We start from the raw sequence: 20,831 nt of genomic DNA on the forward strand, positions 1-20,831 counted from the left end.
GAACCCTCCTGCACTGTTGATGGCAATGCAAACTGGTACAGCCACTCTAGGAAATGGTATCGAGGTTCCTCAAAAAGTTCAAAGTAAAACTCTTATGATCCAGTAATAGCACTACTGGGTATTTACCCAAAGAACACAAGAACACTAATTCAAAGGGACACATGCACCTCTAAGTTTATAGAAGTATTATTTGCAATAGCCAAGATTTGGAAGCAGCCCAAGTGCTCAATTGGTGAATAGATAAAAAAGATGTGATTTTATATTCATATATATATGATTGATATATATATGTATATATATATATACATATATATAGTGAGTCTCAGTCAGAGAAAGACAAATACCCTATGATTTCACTCCTATGTTGAATTTAAGAAATAAAACAAGCAAAGGGAAAATAAGAGAGAGAGAGACAAATCAAGAAACAGACTCTTAATTATAGAGAACAAGCTGCTGGTTACCAGAAGGGAGGTGGATGGGAGGATGGGTGAAATAGGTGATGGGGATTAAGAGTACATTTATCACAATGAGCACTGAGTGATGTATGGAATTGTTGAATCACTACATTGTACACCTGAAACTAATATAACACTGTATGTTAACTATGCTGGAATTAAAATAAAAACTTAAAAAAATAAAAAGGTAATAAAAAGAGTATTAAAAATAAAAAATAGTATATTAATAACTAATAATGTATCAATCCACAAGAACTTTATAAAGTTATGTATATGTTTTGGTAGTAACTTAATAACATACTCCTATGTTATTAAATACAAGGTTTGTGATCATAAAAGTATCTTAAGCTTTTATTTTTTTATTTTGAAATGTCTTATTTATAATATAGTGATTATCTTTACAACATCCTTTGCAACTATTTAAATTTATGATGAAATATGTTAGATGTAAACTTTAAAATATGCAAGAGGTATGTAGTTTTTTTAAAAGCAAATTTTCAGGGTACATACCTAAAAACATTGACTTAAAATTCTGGAGGGAAGGGATGCCTGGGTGGCTCAGTCAGTTAAGCATCTGCCTTTGGCTCAGGTCATAATCCCAGGGTCCTGGAATGGGTCCCTCAAAGTGCTCCCTGCTCAGCGGGGAGCCTGCTTCTCCCTCTGCCTGGCATTCCCCTGCTTGTGCTCTTGCTCTCTCTCTGACAAATAAACAAAGTCTTTAAAAAAAATTCTAGAGGGAATATGTGGGTTGAGCCCTTACTTCATGACTGCTACTAAATAAAGTAGTGGATTCTTTTCTCCCTAACTTCACCTTTTCTCACTAACCTCCATTCTATACTGAGTACTGTGTACCCCTTGGAAAAATAAAAATGGCTCTGGTTTTGAGATCCTATGAGATCCCAGCTAAAACCTCAACCATTTGAAAAGTCTAATAAATAGAGAATGGAAATTTGGCCACCCTGGGTTTTAGGAAATTCTGCTTTATATCGGTGAAAAGAAGTAGTCCGTTCACAATCTTGGTAGTGACCTTAATTCCCTAGAAATTTAAGGTTCCAGATAGAAAATTACAACTGTAGAACTCATTCATTTTAAGAAGACAAAATACAGAAGGCATCTATTTAAATTAATGTGTTAGACCATGTCAAGCTTACTTAGGAGAAAGGTGGATATATCTGACAATGGTGCACAATGCAAAGCCAGATGTTCATACTTTTCAGAAAAAAATATATTTCCAATGTTAAATCTTATAAAAGGCTCTATTTTAAAATGCTCCAATATTTTCAATTATATTCTAATTCTTGTGTTTGAATTATTATTGATGAGAATTATTAATAATAAATAACAATACAAGTTGAATATCAGCAGTAAGAATGTTAATAAAAGATATTTAAAAAATTTTAATGGCAAATGAAGTCAATCCTTTCATTATTTTCTGAATTGAAGGTTTAAAGAATGTAGCCACTCTATAGTATAATGACATGAGTTGACTTAATACTCATAGGCAAGTGACCGTAATGCCTTATTGTGTTAAATACAGATTTTGAAATTATAAATCTGACTCAAATTCTTATTAATGCTGTTATTTCTAACTTAAAATAAATTGATCTAGGCATAATACTGCAAGTTACAGTTTTATATTTAAGTGGTTAAGAGCTACTTTCAGGGGGAATAATGGTATTCTAGTATCTCTTTCATGATTCTAATAAGTTATCTAAGTATTCTACATTTCACAAGCGTCAAAAGACAACCAGCATTACCAGTTTTTCTTTTTTTTTTTTTTGGGAATCAGATATCCAAATATGTACCATTATGAGATTAAAATTTAAGATTATTCAATGAGTTGTCAATGATCAAAATAAAAGCATTTCTATTGGATTTTTTTTTAATAACAAATCTTCAGTTCTTTGCAGGCTCAGAAACTTGGATCATGACAGATTTTATGAATATTGATTGGATATTGATTTCCTTTAATTCACTAGTTTTTCTGGAGAGTTTTCCAGATTCACAATCAATTGGGGAAAAAAAAAGAATTGGAATGCATTGGGACCTGAGGTGTTGGATGGGTCAACAGGGGGGATGGGTGGTCTCAGAGCACCATTGGTTTCAGTTAGGCATAAAGGAACTGAGTCTAGGAATATTATTTGTTCAATACTAATGCACGGCTCTTAGAGGTGCAATATGCCAGGGCCAATGGCACCACTGTGAGCAGAGATTTTCATACTTTAATAAGAATCACCTGCGGATCTCATCAAATTAGATTTCATTCTGTATGCTTGGGTGTGAGACCTGATAGTCTGCATTTCTAACAAGCTCCCTGGAGACAGTGATCCTGCTGGATCACTTTGAGTGGCAAAAATTCACAGCATTTGTATTATTCTTCCAGTCTAGAAATGAGATGTTTGGCCAAGAGCTGGAGGCCATGACTTTCTCATCAAGTCAGCTGTTAAACAGTTATAAGGATTTAAAAGATTATTTAACCTCTAAGGGACCCATTATCTCCTTCTGTAAAATTACAGGTCTGGACTAGGAGATGTGTCAGGTCGTTTCAGAACGATAAAATTTAAGGATTTTAAGATAACACTCATTTTTATTTTGGCTGCCATGTCTTGTATTTTCCCTCATAAACAGTTAACAAAAATCAGAAAAAGTTTCCTCGTACTGTATTACCCCCAAAGGTCACCAATGAGTTGTGCTTTGCATTCTTTGAGGCCAAGATGATAGCTATTTTTTTAAATGTCAATTTCCACATTCTTCCTCCATAATTCTTAGAACACTATTCAGATTTGAATTTTCTTTTAACTTTAAGGACAATTCTTATGAATACTGAGTCTATGGGATTACTTACCTGTCACCCAAATGAAAATGTAGTTCCTATGATTTCACATTTTTCAGAGAAGCTGTAATATTCTTAAGTAGAGGGTAACCTTTAATTGGAGTCGATCTCATACACTGCACCCCTGCTAAGGGACAATCACTAGTAACAGTTTCAAAATATATTTAACAGGGAACAAATTCTTTCCCTTCTCTGACTAGAATTGGAGTCAGCTCCTTCCAGTTTATTTCCATTATCAACATCTTTACCCACAACTTCATGTAACTCTTGTCTGAACTACTGTACTAATCTACCAAACTTGTGTTCCATCTCCAGTCTTTCCACTCCATAATTATTCCTATAAAGGCCTGCCAGATTTCAACAAAGTGCATGCCTCTTCTAGTCAAAATGCTGCAAAGGCCTTTATTCAACACCTTCATGCTATGGGGTTCCTACTACTTCCCTTCAACAAGTATTTTCTACCCTTCTCATATCTGTGCCTCTTTATACATCTCCTCTACCTGGTATACCTTCTTCTATAAAACCCCACCAATTCTTTAAGACCCATGATAAACACCAATTCTTGCTTAAAATGTTCCCTGATTCTTCCAGCAAGAAGTTGAATTCATGTAACACCTTGCTTTTGACTCTTCTCAACATCTACTGCCCTATGTTACAATTTTTGTATATGCTTCCTCTCACTCTCTACTATACAATTCTTGGGAATCTGTAGTCTGTCTTTATTACTGTAACTCTCACAGTGCTTTTTCAATTCTCTGTATCTGTGGAAGAAATGAGTGAATGTATAATACAGCTTCACTATTATTCTATAGATCAAGATGCTCAGAAACTGTACAAGTTTTAAAATTATTCCTTGGTCTTAATTAGTATTTCTTTTGGATAAATTACTTAATCTCTGTGACATAGTATTCCTTATATATTTTGGGGTGGGTGTAAAGGATGTCCAGTAAATTTTTTTACTCACTTAATGGATATAAAACACTATGCTATATGAACGCTGGAGAAGGAAATCCTTTGACTTTCCGGATCATGGTAAATATTGTCATAGGATATGTGTGTTTCAGTTTCAACTACTGTGCTGCCAAGAAAGTTCCATGTGTGAATTAAGAATAAACCAAGATGACATAACTTATATTTAAGATTCTAAAGATGCAATCTCATTATATTGGCTTCACAATTTATCGCTATATAGGGTTAATATTTTCAAAAGGAAAAGTAGAATTTCTTCCTGAAGATACCATAGACACCACCTTAGAAATGCTATTATTGTCCATCATGGCGTGGGGACCATAAAAGGTGTCCTGTGCAAGGTACAGTGCACATACATTATTTTCTTAAAACATGAAAGTGAAAAAGTAAAGAAAAAAGAAAAAAAAACCAACCTATAATCATTGTAGGATTTGTGAACTTTGGGCACATATTAAATTGCTTTCCTGTGCTCCATTAAATACAACATGATGGTCAGGAATTTTCAGCTCCAGTGCATTAACCCTTTTGGGTTACTAGGTTGCTCTATCAGTGCCTTATAATAACCTTATAAGATAAAGCTTGAGAAAATTTGTTCCATAATCAAAAAAATTAGCTATAATTGACCTGTAATATTACAAAAACTTTTCAGACTGACAGAACATCAAAAAAATCTTAGTTTTACATAATTTTCTTTTTTTTTAAAAGATTTTATTTATTTGGCAGAGAGAGACACAGTGAGAGAGGGAACACAAGCAGGGGCAGTGGGAAAGGGAGAAGCAGGCTTCCTGCTGAGCAGGGAGCCCGATGTGGGGGCCCGATCCCAGGAACCTGGGATCATGACCTGAGCTGAAGGCAGACGTTTAACGACTGAGCCACCCAGGTGCCCCAGTTTTATATAATTTTCAACATTAATACCTCTTCTAGTCAATTCCATTGCCAGGAAATATAACTTTTAAGTAATTCTAAGTATAAATATGGTAATTTAATTCAATAAGACTTTCAAAAATTACTTGAGAAATCTACGTTAACTATAGATGAATTCTCCCATCTTTGTCTATCAACAGTAGTTTAAGAAGAAAAAACAAATATGGTATAATTCTGTGAGGAATATTTTCTGTGGTATTCTTTTCTTTTTGTACCTATCAATCCTTCCATTGAGGTCATGGAAAACATATATATAGGGAGAAATTAAAACTAATAGATTTAAATTAATATCCATTATATGCATTTGAGAGCTTTAGTTTGCTATAGTAGTCACTACTTCCTTAACATTCCTGATACTGTTTCATGGTAGGAGTTAGCTCATCAGTGAGAAGATCAAGGAAAGTTTGTGTTATTAACCCCCCCTTTACATACGCTAATGTGATTCTCTTTTCTTTGTCTCTTCTTTGAAAGATACCAGCACATAGCTTAGATGGCACCATTCAAGTGGTCTAGTCTGAAACGAATGTAAATATTGTCTCTTTGTTTATCCACAGAATTACCTTTCTAATATACTTGTGGAATATAACACAGCCATACTGCACATCCTGATTCTATTCTCAGAGAGATTATTTACATAATTACTCATTATAAAGCAAGAGTGTAACAGCAAACCAAGAAACCAGGTTTTGCACTGATGGTCTTTACATCGCTTTAGAAAAGCTTATGTATGACTTTCTTCACAAATTTAAATCTGTTCATATTTTGGGAAAAATATATCCCCATGGCTCCTGAAGATAGCTGAAATTGCGAGACTTGGAAAAACATGTATCATCTGATGACAAAGACTGCTGCCCCAAATATTCTTGTATACTTTTTACTAAAGATTTCACTAGCTTTTGCCATCTACCTTATGTCACCGGTACTTGCAATAAACATGCAAATACCAGATCAGAAACATTGAGGTTCCCAAAGTGTGGCATGAGTACTACTGTCATTATACAAGATGATTTTTCGGGGGTACAATAACATTTCGTACTTTAATAGATACACATTTAAAGTATTAGAAAAAATACACCTAGCAAATCAAACTCATTACTCTACAGTTATTCTTTTTTGGGTCAAGTTTTCTTCTTATATAACTTTAAGTTTAAAAAGTAAGTGCATTTAAAGAAAATATTAGGTAAATACTATTTAGAGCTTCTGTCATGATGGAGGCTGGGCAATGTGATGAGTGGAAAAATGAGGTGGAAACTTGGGGTCAGTTAAAAGTGGTCTGGTTTTAGCTGTCACTAATTAGCTGTCCTGCTTTAGCCAAGTCAGACTTCTTTGGGCATCTATTCCATATTTGGAAAGAGATGGTTGGGGGGGTCACCATTCTATGATGTTTTGTTCTCTTTTCAAATGCCATTATAAGGAATACTGATCTCTGTAAAGCAAAATGCAACATTCTAAGACTTAACACAAGATGTACTCATTTCAACCAGTCAGGGAAATCAGCAGAACTAATGTGGAATTGATTTATTTATTTTTTTAGGAAAACACTCTACTGGTAGATTAGACTAATCCTTTGAAAGATTAGACATAAACCTGAATTTACTTAGTAGCTTTACTTTTTTTTTTTTTTTTTTTTCAGATGGGAAGGATTCCAAGTACCTTTGGATTCTCTCATCAGTATAAAAGCCAAACAGAGGAGAGTTTTACGTGCCATATTTCACACGTGTTACTATATCCTCATCCGGGAGCAAGAAGCCTGGATGTCCTTGATAGAGTCAGATGAAGGATTTAAGTAAAGTCAGTCTTGAAAGAAAAATACATTTCAGTTTGAAGGGGGAAAAGATAGACAAACATTAACTTAAGGTAAAGAGTTGTATTTTAAGAAACAGGAGGGGCCTGAAGCTCTATAACTTAAAATAGCTGGTTTTGGTTGCTGGTTTTAGTTTTTCACTCTGAAAATAGAAAATATGTTAACCAGTTGCCTATCTTGGGGAGTAATAAAATGTGAACCCCAAATTAGCACTACGTGACTCTATAGAATGGTCTTGAGTTAGTTCCTTTCCCAATGGTTGAAGGATACAAGTTCAAATCAAAATCCAGCAGTGATTACCAAAAAGCATTCAATGTAGAAAATCTCTACCAAGTAATATTTTCATGGTCAGCCAGGCTCTTTGTTTTTTTTTAAATAATCTCTATAGTTTGAAAAGTAAACCACCGTTTCCTTGAATTGGAGTTGCTGTCCCTTTTCCTAGAAGGTCCCAGGTTCACAGGGAAGACTGCCTTCTTGAAGGGTACCTATCTTTACTTCTGGCCTAAAAAGAAATTCGATTAACCAATTAGATTCTGAGATGAAAAAGAGAAGGTTTCTATGATGATGATGAATTCTGTGAATATTTGAACTGAACATTTTGGAAATTATCCGATTTAGGACTAAAGTACTTCCATTTTCTATTTGGAATATGAATTACATCTATTGAGCCTATTCAGCTCAACAAACAAAGGAACAAAAACAGACACAACCAATACAATCTATTTTTTGTGGAAATATATCTGCTTGTAATGGTGCAAAAAAAAATAGCAAAGATGCCATGAGTGAAAAATTTTACCTATGATCTCTAAAAGGGCACATTCATAGAACACATCTAAACATGCAATATAGAAGTATAGAAACTGGCCCTCTGGAATATCAGCAACTTCATTATCTGTGGCAATTTCAAATAGAAAATGTGGCTTCACAATTCCTAGTTTTTCCAATTATGCTATTAAAAATATCTATAACCGTGCATTCTTGATCTGTGATAATAATATGGCCTTTGTCACCCTCAGTCACAGTGCATCTCTGGCCCCCTGGGTAAGACCGGGTGTGCTGTGTGGAGCTGCTCCGGACTGGACCAATCACTGCTGGCTCAGTCTCCTCCGCAGAATGGTAGCCAGCCTTTGTCTGGTCTCATTTACTGACGATGCTCCACCCCAGGGAGGATGCGGTTGGGGCACAGTGGGCAAACCTGAGCTGCTGAGCCTCTGGGACTGAGCCAAGGTTGGGGAAGTGGTAGGTTTTGCCACTCTGTGCAGGCTGGGAATTTTGATTCCTTTCCCAGAGTTCAGTCTTGTAAGGCTTCTTTCCCCCTGATTACTGACCACGGCAGCAGAGGAGGTTAGGCTGCCCTGGTTAAGGGAACACGGTGACAAAGGTGAACTTCCACTGAGCTTCCTGAGCTCCAGAAGTTGTTCTCTGGCTTGACTCAAAGCCTCTGTCAGTTCAAAGCGTTCTTCGCACTCCCTACGCACTGTTTCCTGAAGAAAAGTGTTCTGAAATGAAAAAGGAGTGGGGAAGCATCCCCAGCTTTAAACTGTACATATGGAAAGTCACTGGCAATATAAATGGAGAATTAAACCAGAAATCAGAGGTCTTGTCTTTGACAGTCTTTGTGGATACTCTACCACATGGGTCAGACAAGTCAAAAACACGAATGATTTGTGAAGCTGGAAAGAACTTTAAGAGGACATTTGATTCAACCCTTGCAGTTTGCAGAATAGGAAACAAGAACCAGGATCACTCAGATGGGTAGTAGGGGGCTGGGAATGGAACCCAGAACTTCTAATGCCTACTTTAGTGGGGTTTCAGCTTGTTGGCACATGTGATGTCTAATAGTTAATATCTGTAGGGGCAAGTATGTTATTTTATAATAAAGGTAAATTGCAATACATAAGACAGATAAAATTGCTTGAATTATAAGACTGAAAGAATTATATCAGCTATGATATTTAAACAATAAAATCAGTTACTTTATATGATCCTTTCTCAATAGAACTTAAATATACTGATCATTTGCTATTTTGTAAGATATATATCAAAATAAAGAACAACATCTTTTGCTTTTAATTCTATTCAGCAATCATTTATCAAGTCATTAGAAGCTGTAGTGGATACAATACCTGCCATCAAGAAGTCTGCAGCCTTGTGAGTTTGAGCAGAGCCATTTTTTTAATTTCTCTAACAGAATTTGGAGCCAAGGGTAGTAGCTATGGGGTTGAAGATTAAGGAAGAACTTTCTAACAGCCAGAGCTGTCCGGAGGATACTCTGAAGGGTTGACTCTCGCTTGACTGGGATGTACTGGATCAAATTTAAGCTTCAAATGTGTGACTAAACTAGAGATCACTAAGGCCCCTTCAAATTCTGAGACTCTACAGTTTCAGTTGAAGTTACCCATCTTTCATCTATGGTATTCATCCAAATTACTTCAAGGCCCATGGTAAGAATTAGGTCTTGGATCTTTCTAACCTCCTGACATTCATGTGTGTAGGATATCAAAAAAGAGGTTGAAAAGTAAACAATTCAAGGTAGTACACAATTAAAATGATTGTGCCATAGGATTCTCCAGATAAAAATGAATTTCCATCAGGTTAGTTTGTTTGTAGAACTATCCAAGGCCTTCCCAAATCTGACTCTCAGTGGGAAGTATCCTCCTAAGGCTTTACTGACTAATCTGCTGTCAGTGGAACTAAATAACAAAGCATTCGAGAAAGTAGCATCTTCCTGTATTTGAATTTCTTGTGATTATGATCAGAACTCTATTCAATTCCAAATTTGGTAATCAGAATTGAGGAATATGGCACAATTCCAGATTAACAGTTGCTCCATAATTTTCTATAAAATCAGCAGCACGTCTGGGTCAAACAAAGTCTCATCATTTACATATATTATTAACACACATATGTGTCCATATAATCATATATTTTTAAAAAATCATGAAGGTTAAGTATTTGCTTCCAGTTAACTTGTTTTTTTGTTTTGGGTTGTTTGTTTTTTTTGTTGTTGTTGTTTTGTTTTGAGGAACTGGAGACCAAGGATGGTGTTTGTGGCTTTCTGGCTTTCTCTTCTGGTTTTCCTTAACTTTACCTAAAATACTTGTTGAAAAGGTAAGGGAAGGAGGGCTAGAAAAGATTAATCAGTTGCTACGTTAGGTGTCATCTCATTTCCTGCTCTTAATAACTATTTTTGACAAAGAAAGACACCTAAGCCCCACTGCTTATATAACTTGCTGAGAGTAACTCAGCTCTGAAGTGTCAGGGTCCTTCCTGCTTCCAGAGCCCTGCTCCAAGCTGCCCATGCCTAAATGAATTGTCTAATTAATTATATCAAGCATGCAGGGACCATTTTATTCTAGGACATGGAAGCAATAAAAAAAAAAGACACTTCATTTGGTTTTGCCCAAGTTTTCTAAACATAACCTAAACTTTATTTTAAAAGGCACAGCAATGCTTTATTTCCTCTCTACTACTGAGTTAGCTGGCAAATGTGTTGAAGTGATTAGATTTAAGGGGCTTTCAATAACTTTGTATAAAAAAATTCCCTTGATTAAGAAAGCTATAAGAAAGACTTAAGTTTATTTGAATACATAAAAGAAAAAAACTAGCAGTTAACTAATGAGGTCAATAAATTGGTGACATGAATAATAGGTCCACCAATATGGAAGGATAACATGATGGGTGATGTAATGACAAGAGCTCTCATTAAAAGAAAAATAAAATTCAATCCATTTACTAAAATTAAATTCAAGTCTGAAAGAAAGGGAGCAGTGTTCTATGGAAAACATCCATAAAACAAGTCACTTAAAAGCTACTTTAGGCAAGTGACACTCCACTGAAGGAGGAAATGAAAAGGTGGAGTGAACCCAAAGATGTCCCCATAGCAAGTATAATGGGACCAAAGTGCCTGCCAGCTCCAGATTGAACTTTGGAAGGGCTGCTGACGATCTTGGTCTGGGGCCCACTACTCTGGAACTCATCCTTCTTCAAGGCTATTAGCTTCCAGTACAAAGGACTATTTCTTTCTTCTATTATTTCCAAGCCGGGAGGACCTCTGAACTGAAAACAAGCTGCAGAGTTAGAACTTCTATTTTTGTCTTTGCCACAAATGCTGTGAAATCTCAGGTGAATCTCACAATATCTGCATATCCTCTGCTACCATCCTCTTTTTTTTAGGGGGTGCAGAGAGAGAGGGAGAGACAATCCTAAGCAGGCTCCATGCCCAGTACAGAGCCCGAAGCAGGGCTTGATCTCATAACCCTGAGATCATGGCCTGAGCTGAAATCAAGAGTCAAACGCTTAACCAACTTAGCCACCCAGACTCCCCTGCTACCATCCTCTTTCAAAATTGAGATTACAACTCAGTTTTGTACAACAGGCAATTCAGATGTTATAAATTTATCCAACTATGGAGTAACAAAATGGAAATAGAACACATCAAGTTGAGAGGATTGCTATTTCAGGGGTGGACTGTGTGTGACAGGGCATGACAAGAGCACATGTGGATGTGGCCAGAGTCAATAAGGCACATTAGTGGAAAATTCCATCATGTGTGGAAAAGAATCATTCACTTGTGATTAGATTGCTTTCAGTGATTTAGGCAAAATGTCTCTTTTGGGGCTGTGTTTTTGGAAGGTTGTATTGTTACAGGATTTTATTGTGTGTTTTCATTGAACAACATAGGAAAATGTGTAAGATAGAAGTGCAGTAAGATTGAAAACACTGGGCAAACATGAGAATAATCAGTGAAGCCATACATTCTAAATGTTTCAGGTAAAATTATCTTTGGCCATATCTTAGCATGGTAAAATGGTATCACTGGATTGCAACTAAATTGTAAGTCAAACCGAAAAGGGAGGCACAAGCCGGGTGAAGAAGGGGCAGTGGGGTTTACCCAGGCAAAGTGGGCAGGGAGTACAAATGCCTGGCAGCATGAGAGGGAGAGGCACATCTTGGGACGACACGTAGCTTAGTAGGACTCAGGTGCAAAGTGCAGAAGAGGAGGAGAAACCAGGACTGAGGCAGAGAAGAGTGAGCAGGGTCAGACTGAAGATGACTTTAGTAACATGATAATAATAGAGTTTTAACTTAATTCTGAGGGCTATATGGAGTCATTGAAAGGTTCATTTCAAGCAGGGGGCTGGCATGGCCAAATGTGCATTAAGGGAAGATCCCTTTGCTAGCTCTAGGGAAAACGGCCCCAAGTGGGGCAAGATGGGAGGCAGGGAGGATAGTAGGAGGCCAGTGTTTTCACAGAGGAGGTTCCTATCCCATGTGCCCCTTGATTAGGGTGGGCTGGGCATGGAAGAACTACTGTTTCTGGGTCCTTAAGCTCTGTTGATGGTGAAGAGCATTATCTGTAGATACATCTATAACATTTTCAGATGAAGGCCCCTTTGAGTGGGTTTAAAATATGGCTTAATTGCACTCCCAATGGGTAAGAAAATGTCAAAATGAAAATATAAATTAGCTCGCCATCTGTTTGAAATTTCTAATATTAAAAAATGGCCAATTTCCCCCACTCTTTGCAATGTAAGTGTGGTTTATTTTTATGTTTGTTTTCATTTTTATCCTTAGAGACAGCTGGATTGCTTTCAATTCCAAAAACAGTGGAAGAAGCAAGAGAAGGCTTTGCCGGCTAACTTGATCACTCTGAAGGTGAGAGTCCCATTTGTGATGGCAATCACCTGAATCTGGCAATTAGGGGAACATGCCAAGAAAGCAAGTCCTCAGTGAAGAATAAGTACAGATGGGTGTCTTTCTTTGTGCTTTATACCCAGTGAGGTCTGAACTAGTCATGGAATGATCAGATTAGAGTTTTCATCCACCCAAACTAGATATGTTCCAGGGTGAGTGGATGGCTGAACAACTTGGCGGGGGGGGGGGGGGGGGACCACGAGGGGAGTGGAAACAAAGAGAAACTGTGGGAAAGGTGTGGAAATCAGAACAATGAGTAGGAGCTAGCCTTCCATTTAACACTTCTGGTCAACTAATCTGATCAGCCCAAAACACTGCAGAAAAACAGTGGAAATGGCCCTTTGGTAAGACAGGAATGAGAATCTGAGTATATTTCCAGGAAAGAAGTAAGATGGATGTTAGGCAGGTTGTTCTAAAATTGTATCCCTATGCTCACAAACATAATGGGCACTGTGAAATAACTACTGCTGATAGATCAAAACAGAAGTAGAAACAGGGAAATAATCTCCTGGACTAATATGCTTCAAGAGCAAATTTTCAGAATGGGGAGGAAAAGCCCGTGAAGGCACAGAGTTCAGGATTCATTCTTCTAAGTCAACAATCTACTAAGAATTTAATTGGTATTAATTCAAAACAACAGAAACAATTTCTTCATATTTTTTCTCATTCTGTCAATTTTCTGGCATCTACACTTTGCATCAGGACAAATGGTCTCTGACATGTAAAAGGCAGCCTTGTTTAGCTCTCCCTCTCCTCTACTGAAGGCTCTCAGTCTGACTGCCACATTCCTATCTGCCCCATGCCCCACCATTAAGGTTCTCAGGCTATCAGTTCACCCAACCTCCCTACCAACCAACCCTAGGAATAGCCTCTGGCCCCTAAAAGCTTCCCCAGTTCTCCCCCTGCTCCCTGGGGAGCCAGAGGTTAGAGAAGAGATTCAGATGTTCTAATTCTATTTGGTCCCAAAGTTGAGAACTACTCATTTGTTGATATACTAACTGGTACTTTGTTTTCTCATAAATGGAATTACCAGAGAAATGTGTGCCATTTTATCTATATCGATTGAATATGTAAATATAGAAAATGCACATCCTAAAACTAAGCAAATCCCTCTTGCAAAAAGCTATTTGTGTTTGCAAACATCATGTATTCCTCAAATTTAATCTTTGAGTTTACATAAATCCATTGTTGCCGGATTTATTAGTAAACTTTCCTAAATAAATGGGTTTTCCTTTTTAATAGATTTTATCTTTGGAAAATATTTTAAAAGCACAAAAAAGTTTTAAAGTCATTGATGATCCCCAAATTCTTTTAAAAGTATGAGAAGTGAAAACCTTGCTATCTCTTCCTACCCCCAAAAAAGTACCACTGTAGATAGTGTGGGGAAAGTTCTTCCTTCACTTTTTCCTATCACCTCTCTGTGTCTGTAACTCTACAGAGCAACCTCATGCACTCTCATTTTTTGTTTTCTAAACAAAATCATATCCAAGATGCCAAGAGATGGTCAGGTGAATGAACAAAACCAACAAAAATAGCTGTTGTCAAGAAATTAAGTATACATCTACAATCCATTAGCCACAATTTTGACATCCACAAAGCTCTGAGAAGAAAAATTTGTGTAAATTATAACATTTGGTAATAAAATCTGCCTGGACTGATAATCTTTATTTCACTCAGTGGGAACATTCCTATGCTTCACTGCAGAAATATTGATGTCATTGCATGGGAGGACCTGCCCTAGATCTCTGGGGGCATAGGTACTTCACTAATTTTCTAAAATATGAAATAATTTGAATTCCAAACCTATCTGAAACCAACATTTTCTATAAGGGATTGTGGCTCCATAGAAGTTGTGTGCTCCCTTCTTTAAATTTATTATGCTAAGCAAAATAAGTCAATCAGAGAAAGACATGGATCATATGATCTCACTGATGTGAGGAATTCTTAATCTCAGGAAAAAAACTGAGGGTTGCTGGAGTGGTGGGGGGGTGGGAGGGATGGGGTGGCTGGGTGATGGACACTGGGGAGGGTGTGGGCTATGGTGAGTGCTGTGAATTGTGCAAGACTGTTGAATCACAGACCCTACCTCTGAAACAAATAATACAACATATTTAAAAAAAAAGAAGAAGATAGTAGGAAGGGAAAAATAAAGGGGGGATGAATTGGAGGGGGAGACGAACCATGAGAGACTATGGACTCTGAGAAACACACTGAGGGTTCTAGAGGGGAGGGGGTGAGGGGATGGGTTAGCCTGGTGATGGGTATTAAAGAGGGCACATACTGCATGGAGCACTGGGTGTTATACGCAAACAACGAATCATGGAACACTACATCAAAAACTAATGGTGTAATGTATGATGATTAACATAATAAAATAAAATTTAAAAAAATTCTTTTTCTCCTTATAATCTTTGGTAGTATTCTCCAATTTTCCTTCTACCTCATTAGACATTCCTTCTCTGTCACTGTTGCTTAATTTTCTCCTCCCAGCCTCCAAAATTTGGAGTGCCTGTTCTCAACCCTCTATTACCTCAATTCCCTGGTGATCTCATTCAGTACCAGGGCTTAAGTATCAGCTACATGTGGTTGTCTCAAAATCAATCTCTAGTCAGCCTTCCCCTGAACATACTGCCCATTCAATACCTCCATTTGGATATCTAATAGACACGTTGAGATTAACATGTGTCAAATCAAATTCTTGATATTCCTCCCCAGTTGTATTCCTTTCCTAGTGTTTCCCATCTCAGTATATGGCACTTTCACTCACTCGGTTGCTGACATTCCAAACTTTAGAGTTAGCCTTGATCCCTCGTCTGCTCTCACATCATCCAACCCATCAGTAATTTCTGTTGCCTCTACCTTGAAAATATATCCTGAATCAGGCCACTACTCACCTTCTTCAGCACAATGACCATCCATGCATTTCTAGACCTTTTCAAGGGCTTTGTAATTGCTGCTCCTGCTTTCATTTTTGTCTCCCTTCAACCTATTTTCTACACAGCAGAGTTATCCTCTAAAAATAAATCAGATCATGTCACTGCCTTGTTCATAATTTCTGGGTGGCTTTCCATCACACCAAGAAAACAATCCAAAGTCCTTGCTGCAAGACTACAGACTCCACATGATTTGGTCCCACCAAACTCGCTTTCTCCCACTGTCCTCCTTGCTCACTAAGCTTCAGCAATGCTTGCTGATTTCCCTGTGGTTTCTCCAAGGTTCCCAGAATGTTCTTTGCTGCAGGGCCTTTACATCTCACATTTCCTCTGCCTGAAATGTTCATCTTCTCACTTCAGGTCTGCTTGACTATAACATCCTCAGAGAGTCCTCTGACCAGCCCATCCCCCACAGGACCTCTCTTTCAGAAAGTATCCCTTTACTCTATTCTTCTCAGCATCTATTTTTTATTTTCTAAAGATTTTATTATTTATTTTGAGAGAGAGAGAAAAACTAAAAGGGAGAGAAGGCATGCCCATCAGTTGAGAGGGGGCAGAAGGGGAAGGGCAACGGATGGGAAAGAATCTCAAGCGGACTCTGCACTGAACTCAAGAGCCAGAAGTGGGGCTCGATCCCATGACCCTGAGATCATGACCTGAGCCGAAATCAAGAGTCAGATGCTTTATCACCTGAGCCCAAGTGCCCCAGCATCTATTTTTTAAAAACCTGTTTACATGTTCTAAACCTTGACTTTTATCCTATCCTCTGCCACCCTATTAGGCCCTTTTTATAAGTTACTCCTTTCCATTGTTTTAAATTATTTTTTTTAAATTAAAGTAATAACTCACATATATTTAAAAATTAAAACAGTACTATAGTATAATGAAAAAAAGCAGTCCTTCATACTTCCAAATCCTATATCCCAGGAATAACCATTTTCAGATTTTTAAGCAGTTTCTTGTGATATTTATTTCCATATTCCTAAATAATAACATTATGTAGTTATCTCATGGTTTTTCAGTTTTGAAGTCATTATCTCCTGGCTTCATAGAATGGAAAATGAAGATTTAGCTTCCTATTCCAACTCCCGGTAGATGTTTCACCAACTGCCCCCCCTCGCCCACGCCCCAGAGCAGATGTTTCTCTTCCCCTAGGAGAAATTTCTATCACAATTTTATTGGAAAATCTTCCCAATCTCCATCACGATTTTTAGTCAAATCTATATTTTACTTTATATGATTATAGTATACAAATTTTATGTATTCCTGAGCCATGCAGTGTACTATGATTACATTTCCCTTCTTGCATAGCATCCTTCCAGAGTTAATTATTGTCCCACTATTTATCTGCTTAGGGTTCTAGGTGTTGATCACTAATTTTTCATTAAACCCACTTATAGAAATGTAAATATTCTTTCAACATGTTCAAACTCTCCATGTAATCCATCAGCTTCTCTTTGTTCTTGGAAACATACTTCTAAAAATGCTCTGTTCTTCTGCTGACCCCAGGCTGGTTGTTCTCTAAATCTGGTGCCCTGCTGTAATTCTTGGATTTCTCCCTACCATTGTCCTGGGGATTCTCTCCACTTCTCTCCTGTGTTGGAACTCTTACTTCCCAATTCCTGTATCTTCTCCTTTCTTATTTTGTTCCCTCATTGTGGTGTCATATATCATCTGATAACTTCCCAAGAAAGGCTGCAAAGGGAAGTATCATTTTTGAGAACTCTAAAATCTGAGAATATCCTTATTTGACACTTACTTGATTGATCATTTGTCAGGTTATAGAATTCTAGGTTGAAAATAGTTTTTCTTCAGAATGTGGAATCTACTGTCTTCTAGTTTCTACTGCTGTTGTTAAGAATTCTGAGGCCATTTTGATTCCTGATCCTTTTTAAGTGACCCTCCCAACCCCCACCCCCAGCCCAGAAACTTTCTAACTACTTATATTTATCCTTAAGGTATTGCTATTTCATGATGAAGTGCTTTGGTGTGATTGCTTTACCATCCATTATAGAAATGTATGTCCTTCAGTATGTGGAAATGACCTTGATTAGTTTCTGGATAATTTTATTTCTTCTGCTTTCTCTGTTCTCTCTTTCCAAATCTCCTCTAATCTTCTTTTTCTAATTTTCTTTTCTTTTCTCCAACTCTGCTTTTTTCTTCTACTTTCTGGGAGATTTATTCATCTTTATCATCTAACCAAAGTATTGAATTTTTTATTTCAGCTCTTATATCTTAATATTTATTCTCATTCTTTATTCATAGCCTCCTGCTCATGTTCTATGGATGCAATATCTTTTCTCTGAGGATATTAATTATGCTCTTTTTTGAAGCTCACATTTGCTCCCTGTATTATTTTGTATCTTTTTCTTCTGAGATCTTTTTTGCTTGTTTGATCCTTGTTTCTATCTCATATTAGAGGTATTCCTAAAATGTCTGGTGATCTTTTGGTTGTTCATGTTTAAATATGAGTCTCTAAAATGTTACTGGAAGCTCTGTGTGCCTACGTGAGGGCTTATTGATTGGTATACTTCTTCGTGGGTAGATACGACATGACTATTGCCATTTTACTGGGAGACCCCACTTATCAGGATCCATAGGTCTTTTCTTTTCTTTTCAGCCACCTCACTTCTCCAGAGAGGGCACTTCCAATTTCCTAGCTGTTGATATATAAACCTAGTTGTCTGTGTTCTGGGAAGTAAGTAGGTAAAGTGGACCAGGAGGTCTCACTCTTTAAGATACAGACTTTTCCTTCCAGCCTTCTCCTACATTCTGCTGTTCTGTACCCTCAGGTCCAAAGCCTCTCACATCCAGAAAATTTATGTTTTCTAGAATGTAAATCTTTGATACCCTGCTAGAATAGTGAGTGAGGGTTGCTTAGAGGTTAGGGAGGCATCTGAGTATCTATCTGTTCCTTTTATAATCATTCAAACAATCCTATTTTCAGATCCACTCTTCTCTCTTTCAGAAGAATCTCATGTCTCCAATTCCTGAGCTTTTCCAGTGCTGTGTCACAAATTGGATTTGCTCCTTTTAGGGTTCCACCCCACTCTCCCAATCCCCACAGGCATTAGGTTTCAACATCCTACAGTCTACTAATTACTTCTGAATTATTTTCCAAAATTTGGTCAACATCTCTTTCATCTGGTGTCAACTCCTTCCTCTCCTGTTCTCTTTTCCTTATGGATGTATTCACTTTTTATTAACTTACTGTCAATTTCGTGCTGTTTTGAGATGAAGCATAGATAAACATATGTATTCAATTCTCTACTTTAACCAAGAGTATTCCTTTTTATCTTTGAATGTCTTTGAGTTTCATTAGATGGTTAGAGGAACTGATAGAATTTAAAACTTCTGTCCCTTTGTTTTCCTTATTGATAATCTTAAGACAACAAAAATATTGAACATTCCATACCAGTTTTCCTTTGGTAGTTGTATGTGAACTCTCTCTCTCTCTCTCTCTTTTTTTTTTTTTTTTTGGATTTACCACATTCTTCCTCTGGATTACAACAAGACCCTTGACAGTGGGGCCTGGCCACACTGTCTTGACAGGACTCATATGAAGCTAGTAGGAAGGAAAACTGGTAGCAAGAAGCATGTGAATCTATTTTAACCTGGTTTTAAATGATGATGTTCTATTCTCTAACATACTAGGTTTCTTTTCTGACTTCTTTCTTCTTTTAAAAAAATATTTCAGGGACGCCTGGGTGGCTCAGTCAGTTAAGAATCTACCTTCAGCTCAGGTCATGAACCTAGGGTCTTAGGATCAAGTCCCACATCGGGCTCCTAGCTCAGCAGGGAGCCTGCTTCTCCCTCTGCCTGCTGTTCCCTCTGCTTGTGCTCTCTCTCTCTGTCAAATAAATAAATAAAACCTTAAAAAATATTTTCAATTTTTTTAATGTGTGTCTTCTCCCTATGAAGAATTTTCATGGGCCTTCTTTTCTTATTCACATTTCCCATTCAGTTTTACATTCTATTTTCTCCTCTTATTCACCTGCACCTCTTGTTGCTTCACCTTGTTGACCCTCGTTGTCTCTGTGGACACTCTCCAATAATCCTTGCCCCACGAAGGAATGCCCATTTGCCCTTTAGAGGCTCTGGCTTTCCTCCTATCCTTGAGAACATTCTTTCAAACAATTAAAAGCAAAGTCCACCCATTCTCTGACCCCTTGAAAGAGAATAGGGCTTTCCTGACCTTAATTAGCTTCCTTATTAGACCATTAATTTATCTTTATTCTAATGAGAATTTGTTCTTAACTTAAATGTGGCTTTATTTCTCTAGAATCTGAGAAATTTCAAGTGTCTGGAATGTATGATCAAAATAATAGTGTTTTTCACCTTACATGCTACTACCTCTATTCTTTCTGGCTCATACATCCTATCAGTTATTGTCTCATTTCCTCTTTTTACAAGAATATTCTGGACTTTGGCATGCTTAACCAGAGAAGCAGCCTTAATTATTTACTCTTACAGTTCAATGGTAATTATTTAACTTCTAATGGAAAATCTAATCTACCTCCCTTCCTCCCACCCCAGCTAAAGGAAGTCTGTCCCCAGGCATGTCCTTAGGTAACTTTACTTTTGGAATGATGCCATTCTATTCCCTAGTAATGATCAATGATTGTTTATGTGCCAAACCGGTGTCTTGTATTTTTCAAGAGTGTGCATTAAAAAAACAAAACAAAACAAAAAACAAGCTCCATCTCTAAGTGGCTTCCTTTTACAACTAATGAGCAGGAAGAGCACATCTAACTCCTTTTGTCTGAAAAAGAAATTCACTCTTCACTTTTAATCTAGTTTCTCTTGACAAAGTTACCTCCAGCAGCACTGAGATTGGCAGCCTCTAGAATGGCTCCCAGTTATCCCTGCCCTCTTTTATTCACCCCCTTGTGCAATCCCTTTGCTTTGAATGTGAGCTGGACTTACTGGCTCATTTATAATGAATCGAATTTAGCAGAAGCATTGGGATGTCACTTCCGAGATTAGGCTAAAGACTGCCTTCTATCTTAGACACCCTCTCTTGCACTCTCAGTCTTGTTAACTTGCTTGCTCTGAGGGAAGCCAGCTCCATGTGTAAGTTGTTCTATGGAGAAGTCCTTATTGCAAGGAACGGAGAGAGTCCTCTGACCAATAGCCAGCAAGGTGCTAAGGCTTTCAGCCCAACAGCCATAATAAAATAAATCCTGCTAACAACCACAAAGTGAGCCTGGAAACAA

At 37.4% G+C, this 20,831-nt stretch overlaps 1 protein-coding gene across 1 annotated transcript in view; it reads right to left on the minus strand.

Moving 5' to 3' along the window:
* Window positions 1–4,999: 4,999 nt before the first annotated feature.
* The window catches only part of LEKR1 (leucine, glutamate and lysine rich 1), a 187,852-nt gene continuing 172,020 nt past the window's right edge, over window positions 5,000–20,831 (minus strand). Inside the window, exon 13 of the mRNA XM_028103184.2 lies at window positions 5,000–8,484. Within this exon, the coding sequence (XP_027958985.1) occupies window positions 8,071–8,484 (414 nt within the window). The 3' untranslated portion in view covers window positions 5,000–8,070. The remainder of the gene's footprint in view (window positions 8,485–20,831) is intronic.

The sequence above is a fragment of the Eumetopias jubatus genome, unplaced genomic scaffold, assembly GCF_037043125.1.
Source record: "Eumetopias jubatus isolate StellerSeaLion01/CBP00866 unplaced genomic scaffold, mEumJub1_p1.0 scaffold_1, whole genome shotgun sequence".
NCBI lineage: Eukaryota > Metazoa > Chordata > Mammalia > Carnivora > Otariidae > Eumetopias > Eumetopias jubatus.